Source organism: Cebidichthys violaceus, unplaced genomic scaffold, assembly GCF_023349555.1.
Source record: "Cebidichthys violaceus isolate CVI_PGR_0920_01 unplaced genomic scaffold, fCebVio1.0.p SCAF_11, whole genome shotgun sequence".
NCBI lineage: Eukaryota > Metazoa > Chordata > Actinopteri > Perciformes > Stichaeidae > Cebidichthys > Cebidichthys violaceus.
The window spans coordinates 1,794,433-1,817,726 of NW_027176274.1; the positions used below are offsets into that span (position 1 = coordinate 1,794,433).

The 23,294-nt window shown below is 50.1% G+C and overlaps 1 protein-coding gene across 1 annotated transcript in view; it reads right to left on the reverse strand.

Moving 5' to 3' along the window:
• Positions 1 to 5,703: 5,703 nt before the first annotated feature.
• Positions 5,704 to 23,294, reverse strand: part of LOC137892111 (rho GTPase-activating protein 20-like) — a 23,876-nt gene continuing 6,285 nt past the window's right edge. The window contains exons 3-15 of the mRNA XM_068737037.1: positions 21,115 to 21,291; positions 19,495 to 19,644; positions 18,970 to 19,011; positions 18,698 to 18,782; positions 18,507 to 18,584; positions 18,330 to 18,396; positions 18,014 to 18,205; positions 16,137 to 16,327; positions 15,501 to 15,665; positions 14,902 to 15,011; positions 14,455 to 14,644; positions 9,664 to 9,778; positions 5,704 to 9,027 (exon numbers count right to left, since the gene is read on the reverse strand). Coding sequence (XP_068593138.1) covers positions 7,397 to 9,027; positions 9,664 to 9,778; positions 14,455 to 14,644; positions 14,902 to 15,011; positions 15,501 to 15,665; positions 16,137 to 16,327; positions 18,014 to 18,205; positions 18,330 to 18,396; positions 18,507 to 18,584; positions 18,698 to 18,782; positions 18,970 to 19,011; positions 19,495 to 19,644; positions 21,115 to 21,291 — 3,193 coding nt within the window. The 3' untranslated portion in view covers positions 5,704 to 7,396. The remainder of the gene's footprint in view (positions 9,028 to 9,663; positions 9,779 to 14,454; positions 14,645 to 14,901; positions 15,012 to 15,500; positions 15,666 to 16,136; positions 16,328 to 18,013; positions 18,206 to 18,329; positions 18,397 to 18,506; positions 18,585 to 18,697; positions 18,783 to 18,969; positions 19,012 to 19,494; positions 19,645 to 21,114; positions 21,292 to 23,294) is intronic.

Consider the following 23,294-nt stretch of genomic DNA (forward strand, 5'->3'; position numbering starts at 1 on the left):
AGGAGCCAGCTGAGGGACCTGACGTGGAGGTCTTGATGTTCCATCCAGCGGGCTACATCACCGCTTACATAACATACGGTACACTTGAACCACAGCTCCCTTCAGGCTACACAGAGCGTCTGGTTGTTCCAGAGTGTCGATGAAATCCTGGCAGAGGATCATGGGGACAGATCCAGGCAATGATGAACCAGACAATACATCACACTCACTGCTCTGAGTGTGAATCGGAACTCAATGATCAACACGTGACTAACTGTGCCACCCACGCTATTATGTAACATGTGACCCTACTTTAAAGTGACAGTGAGGAACTTTTATCTGGTTCTGAACCAGTGTCAGTTTAGACCTGATCCTATGTGAACCAGTGTCATTTTAGTCCTGATCCTCTATATGAACCAGTCTCAGTTTAGTCCTGATCCTCTATATGGACCAGTGTCAGTTTAGTCCTGATCCTCTATATGAACCAGTCTCAGTGTAGTCCTGATCCTCTATATGGACCAGTGTCAGTTTAGTCCTGATCCTCTATATGAACCAGTCTCAGTGTAGTCCTGATCCTCTATCAGACCTCCATCAGTAGAGAGACCATCAGAGAGAAGATGGTCTGTTTCTACAGAGTTGTTCTTAATGCTCGTCATCGGCGCCACCGTGGACAGACCCAGATCCTCCGGCAGAGACCTGGTCCACCGTGGACAGACCCAGATCCGGCTTCACCTGCAGCCTTGGACCTGCAGTCAGAGCTCTGGAAGGAGGAGGAGAGCTCAGCTCCCGGCGGCAGCAGCAGCAGCAGCGTCTCCTCCTCCTCCTCCTCCTCCTCCTCCTCCTCCTCCTCCTCCTCCTCCTCCAGGAGCAGAGCTTCTCCTCTCTGCTGGAGACCCAGGACGTATTGCTGGACCCACTGGAGGGAAGGGAGGCAACGGGAGAACCAGAACCAGGACTGAGAGGGTCAGACTGTCAGACCCTGCTGCAGTAGAATGAGAGGTTTTCTAAAGGGACTCTGGTGCTCAGAGACACTACAGCTTTAGTCCACAGGGACCAACAAAACCAACAGAACATGAAGGTTTGTAGGAGCAGCTTTAAATTCAGTAAATATTTTTCGAAACGCAAAATCAGAGAGGCGGATTATTGAGGATTCAAACACAGGGATTAACTGTGTTAGGGCAGCTTTAGTTTTGCATTGTAAAACTCAAATAGCTGCACACAGTCTCTGTTGCACAAAGAGCTTTGGACCTCCAACATGGCTTCCAGGCGCTGTACAACCTGAGAGCCAGAACTGAGTCACTTCTTGGGCAGCAGAATAAAACGCACACTGAACATTTTGGCCGAACAGAAAGTTGTGGATACCCATGCAGTGACTGTAATAAAAGGCCTGAGCGTAGTTAACAAGGGAGCTTATGTAACAGGGTCGGAGGTCATGAATATAATGGCCACCCATGACCAGGTAATAAGAGGGAAAACACACACACACACACACACACTGCGGTTTCACATGCCTGCCAAGCTCTTCCTCTGAGGTCATGCTGTTGAATCACATCCCTCGGACTAAAACAATAGCCAACACAGCATATTGAAAATAAAGCTTCATACATCCAACACCTTTACCCAGATAGTGGCCCCAGGCCCCCCCCAGGCCCCCCCCCAGGCCCCCCCCCAGGCCCCCCCCCAGGCCCCCCTCAGGCCCAACCTCAGGCCCCCCCTCAGGTCCCCCCTCAGGTCCCCCCTCAGGCCATGATTCAAAACACACTTATCCCAGAGACCGGTCTCCTAATGTTTCCTGTGCTAAAAGTTTGTTATATGATAGTATTTATGTTGTATTTATTTGTTATTGATGCTGTTCATGCTCTTTCTCACCCTCAAGTGTTGACTTTAGTTTTCACTGTAAAACAGGTTCATTGGGGTTTTGGTGGGTTGTATAACATTGTGTGTGTGTGTGTGTGTGTGTGTGTGTGTGTGTGTGTGTGTGTGTGTGTGTGTGTGTGTGTCTGTGTCACATCAAAAGCTTGAGCTGGTAATAAGGGGTAATAAGAGAGACGGATGGTTTCTGTGGTGTAAATTACACACTGACTGAACAGGACAGACTCTCTCTCTCTCTGTCTCTCTCTGTCTCTGTCTCTCTCTGTCTCTTTCTGTCTCTGTCTCTCTCTGTCTCTCTCTGTCTCTCTCTGTCTCTTTCTGTCTCTGTCTCTCTCTGTCTCTCTCTGTCTCTTTCTGTCTCTGTCTCTCTCTGTCTCTCTCTGTCTCTCTCTCTCTCTCTCTCTCTCTCTCTCTCTCCCTCTGTCTCTGTCTCTCTCTCTGTCTCTCTCTCTCTGTCTCTCTCTCTCTCTCTCTGGAGCACTCTTGTAGATATTACATTAAACCTCACCAGATGTTGCTGACAGACAAACAAACATTCTTGCACACAGATATATTCACACACATGTGATTGTGAACAGAGGGGTTGATGTTCAGGACCTTTATAAAGAAGAAGAAGTCCTCAGTCTGTTGCTTAACGGTCAACATGGCCTCAGGAACACGTGCAGTGATCTAAAGAAGTGAAGCACTCGACCCCTTCAACAGGGACCTGGGTGGAGGTGTTGATGGGGGGGGCGATGTGCTTTTAATAAAGGGGGGTAACTTTGGCTTTACTCATAGGTCAGAGCCTCCTCCTCCTCCTCCTCCTCCTCTCATGTGTGCTTCCATGTTTCACTGTCTGACCCTGGATCTGGTTCTTTATTGATCCACACCAATGAACTCCTTCATCGTCTCATCTGAACACTGTTTACGTGACGTTATGTAAAGAAGGCTGCGGATGTAACGTTATCAATATGCTCCTCGCTGTGCTCCTCTCTGTGCTCCTCACTGTGCTCCTCTCTGTGCTCCTCACTGTGCTCCTCTCTGTGCTCCTCTCTGTGCTCCTCATCTTGATCTGCAGCAGAGAGCTTTAAAGGTAGCCTCGAGATGTACGGTCCCCGTATGAAGGGATTCCCCGAGGAACATCCGGGGGGTTCCCCGGTTGGAGCAGGAAAAAAGAGGATCTTCAAAGCAGGACTTTAACGTGGATGAGAGCGTTGGTGGTGGAGGACAAAGAGCTGGATGAAAGTTAGACCTCATCCGTTTTGTTTAATGCCAGCAAAGGTCAGACTCTTGTGTCCTCCCACCCACCCTCACCGACGCACACATGAAAGGGACACCAATACAAAAGCACTGAGTCAATGAGTGAGAGAACGTGTTCCTGTGTGTGCATCCCTGCACGTCTACCTGATCATGTAAGGACTTGAACAGGCAGTCATGGATAGATCACTACTTGACACAAGGGGCCAGAGCTTCTGGTTGAAGTCAAAAAAAGACTAAAAAGAGACAGAATGTCCAATAAGAGACTCAAAATGACTACAAAGAGACTTTAAACGACCAAAGAGACTTTAAACGACTATTGAAAGATGTAAAACATCCAATAAGAGACTCAAAACGACTAATAGACTCAAAACGACTACAAAGAGACTCAAAATGACCAAAGAGAGACTCAAAACGACTAATAAGAGACCCAAAACGACTACAGAGAGATGTACAACAGCCAAAAAGAGATGCAAAAGGACTACAAAGCCGCAACACGGCTACAAAGGTATGAGGTAAAGATGTGTCTCTTTGAATCTGTGGCTCTTAGTATGTAGGAGGCGTGGGGGGCCCGTAACGTGTCTCTGCCCAGGGACCCGTTGTCTCATACTTGGTCCACGGACGTCGTCGTCTCTCCAGCAGCAGAGCGACGCCCAGAAACACGTGAGAAAGAACGACTCTCCTCTCATTTCAGTGTGCGTTAATTCCCCGCTGCGTCTGGTTCTCTGGACTCTCAATGAAGCGATGAAGTCATGCAAACTGTCAGCTAATCAGCGTCGGCCGCCTCTGATAATCAGCAGTCACATTAAGCCGGTCACCCGTAGCGCCGACCTCACTGCTTCACCAGCAGGACCAGCTGTGAGTTCACGTCTCTTTGCCAACGCAGCCTGAAGGTTTCATGTGAACGCACAGTGAAGTTCACACAGGGACACATAGAGACGTGTGCACGGATGGACGTGCACAAACACATGTTTTCATGGTCGCAAACAGACACACACACACACACACACTCAAGTTGCTGGAGGTCCTAAATTCTTCTGCAAATTTACGGGTATTTAGATGTGAAACACGTCGAACAAAAAACCTGACATGTTTCTCTTTTAAATGAGTCTGAACCTCTAGAGTCCCATACATTTACCACACGACTCTGTGTTAGGAGGGAATGTTTCCAGGGCTCCTGTGCTGCAGGGAGTTGCATGCTTTTCGGAGTGGGTCAACGGTGAAGCGTTAGGGAGGAAAACACGGCCGACTGCTGTTTTTGACATAAATTCACGAGAGGGATGGACGTTCCAGGCGTGACCTCATCGCACAGAGAGCTAGGAGCCGGCGTGGGGATTCTCCCTTATCGCCCTTTAAAGTAAAGCAGACTTTACTGTTACCGTGAGGGTCTGAGGGTCTGAGGGTCTGAGGGTTTGAGGGTCTGAGGGTCTGAGGGTCTGAGGGTTTGAGGGTCTGAGGGTCTGAGGGGCACCTGCAGCGCCAGCAGCAACAAACACAAACAACCAAATACTGCAGGAACGTGTTCTGTGTGTCAAAGTGGAATTAACAAGACAAGTGACCAGCTTATGTCCTGCAGGGCTGACGAGGGGAAGTGGAAACAGGTGACAGTGGAAGGACAGGTGATGAGCAGGTGGACGTGGCTAGAAGACAAGTGAACACAAAGAACTGTTTCTCTAAACATTGATTGCATGGTGTAACCCAGTGGAGACAGGGGGTGTTGGGGGTGTTGGGGGGTCCGGTTCCTCCACTGAGTCCCTCCAGTCCGACGGAGCACAAGCACCACGAGATGGCCTCGTAAAAAAGGAAAACCCGTGAACCGGGAATGTTTTACGTGGGAGACATTCCCATGATGCAACAGAGGCTGTGTTTGGATTACATCACCTAGACTGCTGAGCAACCCGACCCCCTCCTCTGAGGAGCACCAGGCCAGCAAAACAACATGTAGATCTTAACGTCTGGTGGAAAGTATGAGCAGAAGAAGACACACCGCTGTATAAATCTGACTGTGTCTGTATCTCATTCCAACAAGGTGTTCTCTGAAGATACATGAGTCTCGTTGGACTGTGGTTTTCAAACAGGATTATAAACTAAGGTTAGAGAAACAAAGGCAAAGGCTTCTTGTGTTAACTTAGGTTTAACGTCAGGTTTACAAACCTCTCTGGGACCTGAACCTGAACCTGGACCTGAACCTGGACCGTGAAGTCCTCTCACTTCTTCAGCCTCTCCAGCTGATGTTGAATCTCATTTTTAATTCTAGTATGTATCAAATACCTCAAATGTTGCAAACACAACATGGGCTGACATCACATCGCATTATGTTTATCATATTACAGTATTATAGTTAGCTAGCTTGTCTTTTAATGCTACACTGGTTACAGATAACGAGGCTCTCGTGTCCCTCTGACCTCCAAGTCAAATATTCTATTTCTATGGTCGTCATCTACGACGGCGAGATGCCGTCTAACCCTACGCTGTCCCTTTAAGAGCCTCATCGAGCTTCTAACAGTTTATGATATGAATGTTCAAGTGTCTCTGCCTGAACTACACCTTTGATCCCCGTCATGCAGAAACACTTCTTTATTAAACACTAGAAAATGAATTCAGTTTGAACTGCAGTCGTTTCCCAAGAGCAACATTTATTAAAATCAACGACATTTTGGTCTCGTGAGCGTCGGACATCAAATGTACACAATATACAAATGGTGCGTTTCGTAGCAAATATACTTTCTATAGAGACAGCAGCAGCAGAATGTAGAAAAATACACTTTTGATTTTCTCACACAAACACAACATACCGAAGTAACAAAGGTAATATATTTATATATATATTTATATATATATTTCTGTATCATAAATATGCAGAACTATACACACAATTCACTGTAATGGAGATAACAATTATAATATTAATAACACAGGATGAAAGGACATTTTGACACCGTTTAAAACGCTGAAACGAGACGACGACGACCTCGCCTGCTTCATAATAACAGCGTGTTCATGTTAATACTCGTGAAAACATCTGTGCTCAGAATACATCATCTACAAGAGTGTGTTCACACACACACACACACACACACATACACTATCAGAGAATGGATGAACAGTGAAATACGGTCGTTTACTGTGAAGCGTCGCCTCAGAAACATCTGCACCGGAGCAAGAAATATCATAACATGATGGACAAAACACACACACACACACACACACACACACACACACACACAGTGTCCTTGTTTGAAGCGCTGTACTAGCGAGAATAGAAGGAGATTTCTCCCTCAGCGGCACGTTCTCTCACATTCCTGCTGAGGACACGTGGCGACTTAAACCAGAGACACAGAGGACGACCCTGTCCACCGTGTCTGGACACTCGGCTCGTGTGAACACACACTCGGCTCGTGTGAACACACACTCGGCTCTTGTGAACACACACTCGGCTCGTGTGAACACACACTCGGCTCGTGTGAACACACACTCGGCTCGTGTGAACACACACTCGGCTCTTGTGAACACACACTCGGCTCTTGTGAACACACACTCGGCTCTTGTGAACACACACTCGGCTCATGTGAACACACACTCGGCTCTTGTGAACACACACTCGGCTCTTGTGAACACACACTCGGCTCGTGTCGATTCACCGACTCAGACGAACGCTTCACAGAAGACGTCTCACATGTTTTCTGTCCTCCTCTGGCTCGTCACATCACAGAGAGCAAACAGTCGTGTTCGTAGTGTTTGCATGAGGTCACAACAGCCGGCGTGACCGGATCTAACAGAGATTACTAAACGTCCGTGTGGGACATCCAGGAGTTTCTTTCTGCACAAGAACAACGAGATGTAGTAAAGTTAAATGCATAATTTAACGCGTGTCATGGCCTCGATTTCCCACCAGTCTTAAAATAAATCATTTTAACAAGCTTCCAGAGGATGAAAGAAAAGGCTTCTTTGTCCTTTTTACTTTCATTGCTGAAGAACTCCTCTTCCTTCATTTTGCCAGAGAAACATATTTGTCAAAGGAACCAGATTTTGGCACAAGAGCTGCGACTCTGACCCGTGACAGATGTGCAATGAAACCGTTTCTTCACATCTTCTCTGCAACAAATTCACAGAATCAGCAAATGATTATCGGAGGATCCCGAACTGCTTTCAAACTTAAAATACAAAGACAAATAAGAACCGATCAATCTAAATGTTTGTCACAATGTCACAAGAGACGGAAGCAAGATTTTAAATCTAAAACCTAAACTGCGTTTATGAGGAAAATTATCACACCAGATGAAGACGGTTCAGTCACTCTTCTTCTTATTTACACGTACGACTCTTCTGCAAAAAACAGCTGGTCGAAGTCGTCCACTCGCGGGTCGCTGCACCTCCTGCTCTGCCACTCCCTCTTCCCCTGCACGATGGCCAGCGCCACCTCCTGACTCCTCCGCAGGCAGGAGTCCGCATCCTCCTGCCCCTGGGAGGAGAAGTAGTCCCGCACGGCCCGGGTGGCGGAGGGAGACAGGCAGAAGCGTGGCTCGCCGCCGTTGGGCTCCACCTCGGACACTCGCAGGCCGCCGTCGTGGGGCTGACCTTTGGAGGCGCAAGGTCTGCCCAGCGTGAGGCTGGAGCTCGCGGTGACCTCGGCGGGTTCGGACGCTCGGCGGGGGAGGGTCTGGCTCCCTTTGTGTCCCTCCGCGGACGGAGTTAGAGGGTGAGACTTTTGCCTCCGGAGGACCAGGGTGGTGGCGTTCTGTCCGAAGAAAACACCCTGCGGGGGCTGAACGCACTCGTTTCTGGCCTCACTTCCTGTCTGGGAGTCTGGGTTCGGGGCTCCGTGGGGGCAGGTCTGGTCGTGGAGCTGCCTCAGCTCTCTGATGGTCAGGGGTTTCTCTGTGCCCCGGTAGAACGGAGAGCGGTTGCGCTGCAGCTGCTTCAGAGCCTGCTGGTAGGACGGAGGGCTGCTGGATCTCCGTCGGAAGTCTTGGTTCGGCGCCGCGGCGTCCTGGTAGCCGTTACTGGTCGGGAGGGTTTTCCCGTTTACCACCGGCAAGTCCTCCTCTGAGTGCCTCAGGGACAGGCGGCGGTCCTTCTTGAACCACGTGTTCGGGTGGAGACCGTGTTGGTGTGGGGGGGTTTGGTTGGTCCGCGGCGCCTGGGAGGGCGGAGGCCAATGAGGCGGGGCTTCCCTCTGAGGGGGGGAGTCTCTGGGCGACAGCTGGGGCCGTCCGAGGAAGAGAGGGGAGAGAGGAGCGGGCTCGGCCAATGGAAGCGCCCCGTTGGTGGCGTAGTCAGTGGAGTACTGCGAGAAGGCGGAGTCTAAAGAGCTGAGGGAGGAGCCTGTGGGTGAGGTCGCCGGTGACGACAGACTGGAGCAGCTGGCGTCCAGCCGCAGCGGAGGCAGAGGGGCGTGCTTCGTCTTCCTCCGCCCGCCGTTCTGGACTTTGGCTCCTCCCTTCTCGCATCCGTCCTCCTCCTCCTCCTTCAGCTGCAGCCCGCTCAGCCTCTGCTCCAGGAACACCTCGTCGCCCCCGCCCGCCTCCATGGCGTCGTCGTAGCTCGCCTTCCTCACCGGGAGGCGGTGTTTATCGGCGTGAGCCGTCGCCGCCGCGCCCGAGGACGGAGCGCTCGCCAGGGCCAAGGCGGGCTCCGAGCTCCTCCTCAGCCTCCGGGGACCCTGCGACGGCCCGTTGGCCTGGCGGGCGCGCACCTGTCGCACCACCGGGTTGAACCTCCGCGGTCTGGCCAGCGGGGGGAGCTGCAGCAGGAGGTCGCCGTCGTGGTCCGGGTCCGGGTCGCAGTCGCTGAGGGTGATGACGGAGTCGCGGCTGCGGCTGTCCGGCTTGTCCTTGTCGCGCAGCGGCAGCTGCTCCTGGAAGGGAGACTCGGGGTCGTCGTTCAGCTCGTTCTCCAGACTGTCGTAGGACGAGTCGTTCATCTGGAAGGACGACACATCTGGGACAGGAAAGACACGAGAGGGGGACAGACGGAGAAACAGACAAATCAAGATCCAGAGAATTCAATCCAAAGATACACAAAGTCTTTACTTCCAGTCTAACTTTACCGTCACACTTCCTGTAAAGTCCTCAAATTATACAGCGTTTGCGGACGTCTTCTCTCATGCATGCATCCTGCAATTTTTCCGCCTACTAGCTACCAAAATTAGCAATCCAAGCTGAGACAGACCAAACATTTATTTACACTGAAAGCACACAGCCGCGAGAGGAGCACAGAGGACAGAGCGTCGTCCTCGCCGCGCACTCCTTTCACCTCCGGGAGGTTATTTATGAACGAGGAGCCGTGACCCCGGCAATCAGCGGAACGACTGCTGACCCCAATCAACGGGCCTGAAGCAGCCGAGGTCGTCTAATCGCGCACGGAGAGAGAGTCTCTCTGAAGGCTGGTTGTAAGGTTGTTGAGTTAAGGAGCTGTTGGACCAATCATCAGTGTTTAACTCCTGCTTCTCCTCTACTTCCTAACCTGACGTGTTCAACCACAAAGCAGATGTTGTGCGTTACAGAGTGAGTTCTGCACATTCACCGATGTATTCGGACGTCTTTTTCAAACGCCTCTCAGACTCCTTCCTCTCACCTGATCCGTGGTCGCTGCTGCTGCTCTTCTGGCTGAAGCTCCTGAACAGCGACGGGACGTCTTCTCCCAGGACGCCGCTGCAGTTCTCGATGAGGAAGTGAACCAGCTCGCACACCTGCAGGGAGGGGAACAGAACACCGCCTGGTTCACAGCTTGCTGAGCTCATGGTTGTGCAGATGTTCTGGCCTAAGGCCTTAAAGCCCTGAACCCTCAGGGTCCAACGCTGCGAGTCCCGCATCTTCATTTCGGTTCGTTTTGTTTGCCCTCCAACTACTCGAGCGTTTGCATTCCAAGAAAACGTCAAACTCCGGGTTCTGGATATCGTCCTGATGATAACGTATGACATCATGCGCTGGCTTCCATTCTCACTCACTCAAATGTTCTGTTGGAAGACCAACACAGAGAAACGGGAGTTTTCTGACAGTTTTCAAATACGAGCTGTTTGAAACGCTTCTAAGAAGTCTTTCACAGCGCAGCGGGAATCTGTCCTCAAAGGACTATTTAAACTAAACACACTGGATTTACTAAACACACACACACACACACACACACACACACACACGTCCTCGACTTGTGGAAAGTTTCCGTCTGTCGGGTTTATAAATGACTTTTGCTGCGACACTTTTGGAAAAACACGGCAGAGACAAACGCGCTCTGTGGGGCCGCCATGTTTGTTTGTTTGTTTGTGGGGCCAGATGTTGGTACGTCTGCATGGCGTCCATGTGCGTCAGATGACTGACAGCACACCACCGGGCTGCACTGAGGACAGTGTTTCTAGGACAAGCACTGTGATGTCCTCTGTCCCGTGTTTGGATGAATAAAAAACGGATTAAAAACACGAGAGACAAACTGTTTCACCTGACAGACGACGGGAGATGAGAGCTGTTGCATAACTCAGATAATCCCTCAGTAAGTGTCACCGGAGAGCGACGGCAACATTAACCTTCACCTCCTCTCCTCAGATATGCTCTAACGATGAGAGTCCCGAGGCCACGCTCTGCTGGGATTATGGGTAATATCGAGCTCTTCCACCCCGCAACCCGCAGCGACGGTTACGCTTACATAAGCAAACAACGAACGCACAAACGTCTCGTCTGTCCTCGTTGGTTCCAACATGGCCGACGCCACTACAGCCTGCGGGGTGAAGGAACCCGATGGAACCCGTTTGTGACACACGTTCCCCTTCAGAGACACCCGGCTGCTATCGGTGCACGAAGGACATTCTGACGGCCTCATTCCTGAAGAACGGCACGTCTGACATGTTCACGAGTTAATAAATCACGTCATGAGCGAGGGGAACACTCGATGCTGATTGGCTGCAGGGCGTCCATTCACTCCTGATGAAGAGAACCTACGAAGTATGAAATATGATAAACAAACAGAGTATGTTACTGTAGATAGAGATGTGCTTTCCTACACTCTGACGGCATTAAAGTTAAATATTTTACTAAATTTAGCGGCTAGCTACCTTGCTAATTAACCACACTTTCACGCTACACCGGCTCGCTCCTCGTCGCTACCCTTGTTACCTCTTCCTTCCCTCCTCCTCCTTCCTTTCCTCCTCCTTCTCTACCACTCTCTCTCTTTCAGTTAGCCTCCCTGTCCTCCTTCAATCACTCAGTCAGCATTCCACTCAGAGAGGAGTCACTACGTGACTCAGGGCTCGGCTACAAAGAGCCTTCGGGCGTCCAGGAGACGTTCACCTCCTCCTCCCTCCTCCTCCCTCCTCCTCCCGCTCAGTAGGATGTGTTCAACTCGCCCTCAATCTGAGCGGACTTCTTTTGCACGGAGGTAAAGTCACGGCCGTGTGTGTTAGTGGGTCACTCCTGAGTATTTTTAAGGTCTTCATGCAACACGTGCGTCCAGCGGGCTGCAGAGGAAAGACCATCGAGCTGCATGTGATCAAAAACACAAAGCAGGAGTTCGGTTCCTCTGTCTCCATCTCAAGATGTGGAGTCTGAAACGTTCACGCTTTCACGTACAAGTTCTCCAGATAAGCTTGGAAACCAGCCAGGAACACAGCCGGGAACCCACGCTCAGTTTAAACCGCCCTGACCGCAGAGAGGGAAATGTCGAAATCACACTTTGTTATTTTCTCAAAGTTTTCTTCCCAGAAAAAAACACCGTCTGCACACACAAACAAGCAGTGTGTGTGTGTGTGTGTGTGTGTGTGTGTGTGAGAGGGAGAGCAATCAGGGGAGTGTTTGCCAAAGAGAGATTTAGGTATTTGTGGCTATTTGTGCTGACGTGTGTGTGTGTGTGTGTGTGTGTGTGTGTGTGTGTGTGTGTGTGTGTGTGAAAGAGAGGGCTGTTTCGGCGACACACTTTTTCCTGCTAAAACACACACTTGGCCTCAGGATTCTGTAGGAAATTCTTTGCATGTTTTCTCAGTGAACCTCAACCACCTCGAGCACACACACACACACACACACACACACACACACACACATACACACACACACACACACACACACACACACACACACACACACACACACACACGCACACACACACACACACACACAGACACACACACACACACACACAGACACACACACACACACACACACACACACACGCACACACACACACACACACGCACACACACACACACACACACACACACACACACACACACACACACACGCACACACACACACACACACACACACACACACACAGACACACACACACACACACACACACACGCACACACACACACACACGCACGCACACACACAGACACACACACACACACACACACACACACACACACACACACACACGCACACACACGCACACACACACACACACACACACACAGACACACACACACAGGAGAAGATAAGCAAAGCAGCCACCCACAGAGACTGTGTGCAGCTCACACACTGTAACCGTCCAAACGGACACACAGCTCAGAAGGCTTTGTGTGTGTCAGTGGGTAGGTGGTGGAGGTGGTGGTGGAGGAGGTGGTGGTGGGCTGAAGGGGGCTTCCACTGTGGGATGAGGTCACTTCAGGTTAACTGGCCAGGTTGTGATGGACAGGAGAGAGAGTCCTCCTCTCAGTCCACTAGTCTGTGTTTCTGGTCTCAGTCCACTACGCTTCCTTTAATCCGGTCGTCGTGTTTCATGTTTCATGTTTCATGTTTTTCCAGCTGAATGACTTATTTCCAAGAAGCCTCTGAACACTTCTCTGGTAAGCACCAGATTTAAGTGAGTGTTAGTCGACTAGCGAGTAATGTTGCTTCACTATCTCCACTCCTTCATCAGGACTCCTCAGACACATGAAGCTGAATGCACGGCTACACCTCTGAGATATTGTTATTATTGTTCCTATTGATCCTGTAAGTGGTGAAACAGACACAGATATGTTGGCAGTAGGTCAGCCTGAAGGTGTGAAGCCTTCCTCACGTCTCGCTCTGAGCGCAGATTAGCTCAGCAGAGTAAGAATGTTGTGATCTTAGTTTGTCAGCGATGACATGCGAACGTGACTGAGTGTGTGAGACTGGTTTAATGTGTGTGTGTGTGTGTGTGTGTGTGTGTGACTGGTTTAGTGTGTGTGTGTGTTAGTGGGTCAACAACACACATCCGCAGGGAAACTGTCTGCTGACAAACGGCTTTGTGTTCATGTGAACATGTGTGCACGCAATCTCAATTTCTTACCTGTCTGTCAAACTCTGTCTCTCTGTCTGTCTGTCTGTCTCTCTCTCTGTCTGTCTGTCTCTGTGTCTGTCTGTCTGTCTGTCTGTCTGGTCACATGTGTTTCAGACACCATGCACAGAGACACGTACACACTCATGAGGAGACAGTTTGCTTCCACTATTCCACTGAAATGTTAAAATCCTCAGAGTTTGCACACACACACACACACACACACACACACACACACACACACACACACACACACACACTCACACACACACTTTTAGCACTACACCCCCAGTGTGTTTGTGGTTTTGTTCAGTTTGACATTTTGCTACCGCTCTCATATCTATACTTTAAGCTTAGCTTAGTGTAGCTAGCTTAGCATAAAGACTGAAAACAGTTAGCCTCCATCCAAAGCTGACTAAATAACTAGCATCCCTAAAAACTATATATACAGTATATATATATATATATATATATATATATATATATATATATATATATATATATATATATATTCACATATATTAATTAATTTGGAAAAATAATCAGCAGAATCAATAATGAAAACTAGAGAAGTATGCGTCTTCCTCTTCACTCCCAAACAAAGACGAGTTGAATCTCACTGAACCTCTCACAGGTGGTGAAGACAACAGAGACAGAGACTCATCCGTCAGTCAAACAGAGCCTGACAGTCTGGAATTCAACATGGAGACACTCCGGTTCAACACGAGGCCAAACCTTCTTCTTTTAGCCTCGACGGAAAGGTCAAAATGTGGCCTGATGGACTATTTGAGTCCTGTTCTTATATTTAAGTCCTGTTCTTAGGACTGGCTGACTGACTCTAAATGGAGCATAATGTACTAAATGAACATCATGCTGTATTGAAGAAGACTGTAAACTAGAGATTGAGACCATAAACTCATGTTTACAATGTTTACTGAGGGAATAAATCAAGAGAGAAGTAGAGTCATTTTAGACTAGACTTCTATACAACCAGAAGATTATGGGATATTAGCAGTGGACGGACAGACAGATGCACGCTCACACACAACCGGACGCATGATCTCCCCTCAAGGTTTACGTTAACGATAGTATTTTAGTCTCAGCCCTCGTGTCCCGTGTCCGTCGTGGGTTCCTCCTCACCTTTTTGGTGCCCTCCCCCTCCATCTCCGGGGTGCCCGGCGCCGGAGCCCAAAGCATGCTGGGAGCGATGCAGACGGACAGGTTGAAGGCGTTCATCTGGTTGTCGTGGGCGTTGCCTCGGATGCAGTGCAGCACGGCGACCACGTGACGCAGTAGGAGCAGGTTGTCGCCAGGCAGGAGGCGGAGCAACCTGAGAACATGCGAACATGAGAACATGAGAACACTCGTTCTCTCAGTGTGTGTTCTCCACTAACGCCACAGTACGACGTGGAACCACCACAAGCCTTCACAACACGTCAGGTCTCTTCCTTGTGTCTGTGTGTGTGTGTGTGTGTGTGTGTGTGTGTGTGTGTGTGTGTGTGTGTGTGTGTGCTGAGTAACATGTTATTGCTGTAAAATGAGCCGCAGGATTTAGGAGGATTTGGGCATTAAATGAGAGGATCCTACCTCTGCACAGCTCGCGTCCTCTCGTCTCCTCCCTCCCCCTCCATCACCTCCATCCACTGCTCGTACAGATCCGCACTCAGCAAGCTGCCCGGGATGCTGCGCAGGAAGTCCTGGATGCAAAAGACCAATATTCATCATCTAATGACTGCATCCATCTCACTGTGGTTTTACCTGAAAACACTCGTTTTGACATAATAACATCAAGTCCTCAACAACATTGTCTTTGTCTCCGGTGAGACTCGGTCCTCAATGGAGACGGGAGATGAACCGGCTCGGGTATAAAACCTGGAACTGGTCCCCGGAGGCCCGGCGCTGCAGGCTGAACAAAGCAGCACCTTGTGTGTGTGTGTGTGTGTGTGTGTGTGTGTGTGTGTGTGTGTGTGTGTGTGTGTGAGAGAGACCGGCAGCCCGCCTGGCTGTGCAGAGACAGATTATCCCGTCTGGACCTAACGGGACTTTGGACGCACATCAGTCGCTTTCTGATCGTCTGGGTTTCAAACCGGTGAGACGAGGCAGCTTGTGTGTGTGTGTGTGTGTGTGTGCGCGCGTGTGTGTGTGGTGTGTGTGTGTGTGTGTGTGTGTGTGTGTGCGTGTGTTACCTTGAGCACAGCGGCGATGACGAACACGGACTGGTGTGTGATCTCTGGGTCCTCGGCTCCGTGGTCCAGTCTGTCCCGGAGCTCCCGGCAGGCTTTGGCCCCGGCGGAGCGCCTGAAGACGCCCCTGGTGTACGGCCCCTCCAGGTACAGGAACACCAGCATGTCCTGGAGGGAACACGGGACCCGTTAGCACCACCCACAGCTCCAAAGACCTCGTTCTAATACGCTCAGTCAGGTTTTAAACCAAAAAACATTCACGCATCTGCAGCTTTAAGTGAGGAAAAAGAAGAGACATCAAACAATGATTTGGGTTTTTCAAGGATTAGGGTTCATAGAATCGTAAGAACAAAACTAGCAGGTTAACTTGTCAATGTAGATCCGGTTTGGACTTCCTAAAAGGGTTCTGTGGAGCACCACGAGATCAGACAGGAAGCTCTGCGGGTTGCTTATTCATCACATTGAGATTTCACTTCCACCTCCAGTGTTTCTTTAATCCACCATTCTGTCATTTAGCCACCGAGCAGCAATCTAACAGCAGCACAGTCTGCTGCCACTACATCTCCCCTTCCCCCAAAATACCCCCCCACCCCCCCCACCCCCCCCAGCTGGCCTACGTGACCCCGCCGCTCGGCTCACCATGACGGGCTTGGGCAGCCCGTGGTCCGGAGAGCAGACGGAGCTCAGGGGTCGTCCGAACAGCCGTCCCTGCGTGGGGGACGGCGAGGTCGGGGACAGGGGCAGGCCGTCCAGCTGAGAGCTGGAGCCTCTCCAGAAGGGCCAGTTGATCAGAGACCTCTTCCTCTTGAAGGACTTCTGCTGACCAGGCTCTGTGGTGGTGGGGGGGGGGGGGGGGGGGGAGAAGAGGAAGAGGTGAGCTGTGGTTTCAGACGTAAACACGGCAATGCTGGATGACTCACCGCCGGTGTTGTAATATTTATTTTTCAGGCTGCGGAGTGTTTATTCAGCGCGCATGAATGCTTTGTCTGTCCGAAAAAAATGTTTTAGGTGAGACGGCTCTAAAGAGAAGCTTTGTGAAGGAGAAAGACACCGAGGAGACGGAGACAGGAGGACAGAACCGCCTTCACGCTCAACAGCACCGTTTAGTTTGAGGTTTGCATGTGTGTGTGTGTGTGTGTGTGTGTGTGTGTGTGTGTGTGTGTGTGTGTCTGCAGGTCTGACATGTCGATGTTAGCAGCTCAGCATGTTAGAGAGAGTTGCCTTCATGGGTCAAAGCAACTTTAACAGCAGGTCTGGACCTCCTCCTGCAGAGGAGCAGACGCCATCTTTACTTTGACTCTCCACAGGACAGATGTGCCCGATGCACACCTGGGAAACCGCCATGTACCGCCTGCTAGTGTCTCAAACTCGGTACTATGAAGTAAGTATTGAAAGAAGTACTGCGATAGTATTTCCTCGAGTCGCCACAAATGCACACATTTCCAGAGATATGTGCTGAGTCAGCGTGTCAGGACATTGAGTGTTCCCGCTCACGGAGGAGGACGGAGGAATAATCCGTCTCTGGAGCAGAACGCTGCAAAAGGAAAACTCCCGGAGCGATGTGGAAAAATAGACAAGAATACGTTTTATTTTACCTGTAATTAGCACACACACACACACACACACACACACACACACACACACACACACACACACACACACACACACACTCTCAGCTGGTACGACGCTGTTGTGCTGGAGGCGAATGAATCTGAAGCTTGTGGTTGGCAGACTGCAGCCTCCTCGACTGGAAAACATTTCTACCCTCAACTTGTTTTCCTCTGAACCTCATCCCCTCCTCCTTCTTTCCATCCCCCCCCCCTCCCTCCTCCCTCCTCCTCCCTCCTCCTCCCTCCTCCTCCCTCGTCCTCCATCCTCTTGTTTTTCTTTCGTCCTCCTCCTCATTCTTTCTGTCCCTCTCTCTTTTAAAGTCCCCTTCTCCTTCCTCTATCTCTCTCAGTCTGTTGTTTCTCTTTCCTTCACCTCCGCTGGCCTTCAGGCGTTCTCAACAGCCGTGTCATCACTTTTCACTTTCCATCTTCCTCCTCTCTCTCTCTCTCTCTGTCTCTCTCCCTCTCTGTCTCTCTCTCTCTCTCTCTCTCTGTCTTTCTCTCTCGCTCTCTCTCTCTCGCTCTCTCTCTCTCTCTCTCTCTCTCTCTCTCTCTCTCTCTCTCTCTCTCTCTCTCTCCATCTCTTCTGGGGTTTCTTCCTCTTTGTCAGTCGGATGTTTTTCTTATTTCCCGACTCTGTGTCTCTCCTGACCCCTCGCCGTGACCCCTCGTCCGCTAACTCCTTTCCCAGCAACTCCGATTCCTCCTCACCTCCTGACTCATTCTCACAACAGTTCTGAGGAAGTGCTTTTGATTTCCCTGCATTAATACTCCACATTTGATGTCACAACGGATAAAAGAAGCAAACTTCTGGTGAATTACTGAACCGTTCATGTGACCTCATTACAAAAAGGGGGGTCGGACCCCCCCCAGAACGGGGACTACAGTCCAGACCGGCTGTCTCACCTGTGAGCGGAGCCTGTCCCGGGGAGGCCTTGCTGGGCTTGAGGATGAACTGGCACTGGGTGTCTGGAGGGAGACACTGGTCCAGCAGCAGCACCCCAGGACAGTCCGTGGGACTCGTCGAATCCCACGCCGGTCCTGAGCTCCCGCCGTCCCGGATGTGGCTCATCTTAATGCTGAAGGGGAACTCGTGGCCTGAATGGGAGGTCAGAGGTTAGAGGTCCGGTATGTGATACGATACGAGAGCGAGGAGCAGAACTCGTCCCGTCTGGAGTCGGGAGGGACGTTTCACACCACGGTGTGTGAGAGAGGAGCTCACCAATGAGAGGGTACGGAGGCTCCTCCTTACTGGAGTTCACCCACAACCGGTGGTCTTTAACGCAGCCCTGGACACAGAGAGACAGAGAACAGAGGTTCAACAGTTTCCTTTTCGTACATTTTAAATGAATCTCAGTCCTGGTTCTGGTTCCTCCTCGCTTTGAACACTTTCACTCACCGATATGCCGAACTGCAGCAGAGCCGTGCGGATGACGTCGGCGGTGCTGTCGGTGTTGTTGACCGCGAGCGTCTTGGCCTGGTGGACGCGTTTCACCAACATTATGGAAAAGTTACTAGTTAGTTGCGTGTCGCATAAATGGCAGCACTGTGGGCGACGTCACTGAAGCAAATCACAGAGGAGGATCTTACATATGCACAGTTTCCAATATCCTTTGCGAATATCTTCAGAGGAATGGTCTTGGGGTCGTCCTTGCCTTTGCCCGCAGCTATCCGACTGTGTGCAGAGAAAACACAATGAAAACAAAATGAATAAAAGCTCATGTTAATGCATGTTCAATATGACTTCATCTGAGCCGTGAAGACAATGTGTGCATTAGTTGTAAAGCATGCATTCATTCACATCTTCTATTTAAAGCCCTTCTGTTCCATCCGAGTCACATCTAGCCAAACCACACATTTACCTTTTGATGAGCGCCAACCACTTGTCCTTGTGCTCCTCAGAGCTGAAGAGGAGGAGAGAGAGAGAGAGAGAGAGAGAGAGAGAGAGAGAGAGAGAGAGAGAGAGAGAGAGAGAGAGATGAAACATAATCAGAGCAACTGTCTGTAATCCGTTACGTAACGTTTGAACCGCAGACTTTGCCTCCGGCTATGACCGATTCCTTCTGATGCAGAATGTAACGTGTGAATGAGTGCATCATCGAGAAAGGTGCAAACATGCAGCGCTGCATGTGTGTGAGTGTGTGTGTGTGTGTGTGTGTGTGTGTGTGTGTGGTTATCTACTGCGGATGGATTGAGTCTATATCGTGCATCTCAGAACATCGTGTCCTCTCTCAGGGAAGCGTTTTAGAAAATATGTTGGGCATGAATAACTGTCATGTAATGCAAGCAGACGTGCAGAATGAAGTTATATAAGATGAGTCACATGTGGTCATATCCAGCGTTGTGTGTGTGTGTGTGTGTGTGTGTGTGTGTGTATGAAGGTGTACCTGAAGGTGGCCACGCAGTTGCAGGTGGGCCAGCCCATGACGAAGCTCCTCTCTGGGTTGGTGCTGCCCTCGCACACCTCGTCCATGCAGCCGGCCGTCCACATCTCACACACTCGGACCTGAGCCTTCACCTTGAAGTGGGTGGGAGACCTGCAGGAGACGCAGCGTAGTCCACGTTAGACTAGACTACTCGCTGATACCCGCTCCAGTATTTCAGGCTGTATCAGAGGCCTTTCTGATACTCGTATCAGTATCGGAACAACTCTACCAAGATTACATTAAAACCCAAAGGTCCCTTATAAAAAGAGGTTCCTCAAGGAACCAACTGGGATCCTCTACCTTTGCAATAAAAGGGGTTCCACAAGGAACCAACTGGGATCCTCTACTTTTGCAATAAAAGAGGTTCCACAAGGAACCAACTGGGATCCTCTACTTTTGCAATAAAAGAGGTTCTACAAGGAACCAACTGGGATCCCCTACTTTTGCAATCTAACTTTTAAATTTTCTTCTTTCATTATTTTAAGACGCTGAGTAGAAGTGTATTCATCCACTGCTACATCTGTGATCATACAGAAGGAAAAGTCCACACACACACACACACACACACACACACACACATACCAACACACATTCCTCAGACTCGCCCGGTGTTCAAACCACAATGAAGCGGCCAATAATAGCGTCTGTGCGGGAAGGGTCAGCTCCGCCCACTGGCCCATTGCTCCTATAGGACGGACCACCGAGGTCCTGCTGTGAGTACCGTAAGTACAAGTACACACAGCAGAAGTGTGTGTGTGTGTGTGTGTGTGTGTGTGTGTGTGTGTGTGTGTGTGTGTGTGTGTGTGTGTGGACTTCAAAAAACATAAATGTGCTCTTTAAGGTTCTATTTTTGAACACGGGCATGTGTGTGTGTGTGTGTGTGTGTGTGTGTGTGTGTGTGTGTGTGTGTGTGTGTGTGTGTGGGCGCTGTGGGCGGGGGGGGGGGAGCCCCGTACTGAAGGCCTGAAGCAGGCCAGTGTGGCTTTGATCTGAGCCGGGCTTCATATGGATTTAATTGGCCGGGAAATAATTATATACTGGAGAGAGAGAGAGAGAGAGAGAGAGAGAGAGAGAGAGAGAGAGAGAGAGAGAGAGAGAGAGACAGAGACAGAGAGAGAGAGAGAGAGAGAGAGAGAGAGAGAGAGAGAGAGAGAGAGAGAGAAAAGAGAGAGACAGAGAGAGAGAGAGAGAGAGAGAGAGAGAGAAGAGAGAGAGAGAGAGAGAAAAGAGAGAGAGAGAGAGAGAGAGAGAGAGAGAGAGAAGAGAGAGAGACAGAGACAGAGAGAGAGAGAGAGAGAGAGAGAGAGAGAGAAAAGAGAGAGAAGAGAGAGAGAGAGAGAGAGAGAGAGAGAAGAGAGCGAGAGATTGAAGGAGAATTTAGGGAAAGACAGCAGGACCACACAACCACACACTCCTTCATCGTCTGTCACTTCATCGGGACACACAGGAGGACACACAGGAGGACACAGGAGAACACACACAGGAGGACACATAGAAGGACACACACAGGAGGACACACAGGAGGATACACAGGAGGACACATAGGAGGACACACAAGAGGACACACAGGAGGACTCTCACTTGGCCTTGGCGACGAGCAGCGTGTCGGTGAAGAGGAAGAGGTGTCTCTCCTGAGTCTGGAGGCCCGTCTTCAGCTGCGTTTGGGCGTGACCCAGGAACAGGCGGCGAGGACTCTCGGCCAGGAAGGCCTGGACCAGGGGACAGGACTCTGGGCTGACTGGGGTCAGGAAGCTTTCCCTGTGGGGGGGGGTAAAAGCATCAACAGGTTGATTTAGGTCCTGAAGCAGAGGAACGAGGGAGATCATTCCAATCAAAAGCAGCTTTGTGTCGGAACGACCTGCGTCCGATTCTTAGAATGCCACATGTCTAGGGTTTTTATTGTGAAAGGTAAGAAGAGAAGGATCTGGTCTGCAGAAAAGAGTGATAAAGTTTGCCGTCTATGTTCAGACTACGATGTCTTCATGTTCTTCTTTCATTAACTTTGACAGAGTAAGGACCCGTCACCGAGGCGTGCTCTTTAGGAGGAAACATTGAAGAACTTTATTATTTAGTGGCTAAAAGCCAAAACTAAGAAGCTTCACACCTCGTCTTCACATAACGACGCAGCAGCGAGAGATGGTGAAATAGTTTTGCTACATATTAATTATGAGCTGCATGTCTTTGGAGCTTAAACACAGATGAATAGAACCTCTGGATAACTGTCTCGTCTCTTTTCTGTCTCCTCTTTGCTCTCTGTGATGTTTTATAAAACCTGTTTGTTTGCTACAGACAGAAATAAGAAGGTGGTGTTTCCACTGGAGTCCTGACAGCCACTGATGTAGACGAGAGAGGGAACGTCTGGAGGAAGAGGAAATAGTTTGAGGGCTCCATCTTTTCCTGTTTACCCTCCAGCAACAGATAAAAGACCTCAATCTCCTCGTCCACACGCACATGGACATGTTCTCTATCTGTGTCTCCACCTTTCTGTGCACACACACACACACACACACACACACACACACACACACTTCTTGTCCACGTGCACGTCCTGGAGTAGTCCAGGTCTGTCTCTCTGGAGCTCAGAGACGCTTGGATTCTCTCGTAATTAATGAAGGAAGAACAGACGGCCGCGCCGGAGTGACTCTTTCTCTCGGTTTGTCTTTGAGCGTCATCCAAAAGTGAATTCCTAGCGAGGGACTGAGAGAACAAGAAGCGATGAACGAGACCGAAGACTCACGGAAGAGAGTGAAGAGAAGAGAGGTGAAGGACAGGAGGACAGGAGGACAGAAGGGCGTACTGGACAGAGGACGTGGCATCGTGTCGCTGTGAGGACAATCAACAGTTGCAACACAATCATCTGTTGTTTCTGAGAGAGAGAGAATACTTTGAAATGATTTCTCCGCCTCTGAAGACATTTACACGTCACTTCAGCAAAGACATGGAGTCCTTCTGAGACGAGCTTCAGTGTTTCTCCTCCTTCCTTTTGACTAAATGTCACCAAAAGAGCTCACAAAGTGTCTTTTGATTTTGCGTGTGGACGACTCGTCCTGTGTCGAATTCCTGAAGAAGACGTGTTTCTCTCTCACGTCTCCACGGAGAACGGAAAGTCAGAAACCAGAGAGAAGTCCGCCGACGTGATTGAAAAGCACGTTTTCTATAAACGATCACAGTTTATCACAGTCACACGCTGTAAAAAAAACGCCATCTTTTGTCAGATTTTCATCTGTCCGACGGCCCGTGAACACATCACGTCAGAAAAAGGGACCAGAACGAAGCTCAGAAACATTAAAAACATTTTATTCTACATGTTGAGAGGAGAGGAGAGGAGAGAGGAGAGGAGAGAGGAGAGAGGAGAGGAGAGGAGGAGAGAGGAGGAGAGATATGAATGGTCACTCCGGGGTGAAGTGTTCCTTTCAGGTCACATGCCGCTGCAGAACACCAGTGAACCACCACAGAGGATCGCTTTCAGGCTCCTTGATTAAGTTGCACTGAGATCACCGCGGAGAGAAAGTCTCAACACATCCTCCTCTGTTCCTATTGTCCACACAGATTTCGGGAAATGCTGCTGTTAGAAGAGCACACACACACACACACACACACACACACACACACACACACACACACACACACACACACTAGTACAAATGTTCCTGTAAAGCCTCTTTTCATCATCGACGTCCTCCGTATTCAGCTCACATCCCGGCCTCCTGAATGTGAGACTGACAGCCTCTGCCGCTGACGGACGAGCAGCCAGCGGCTCC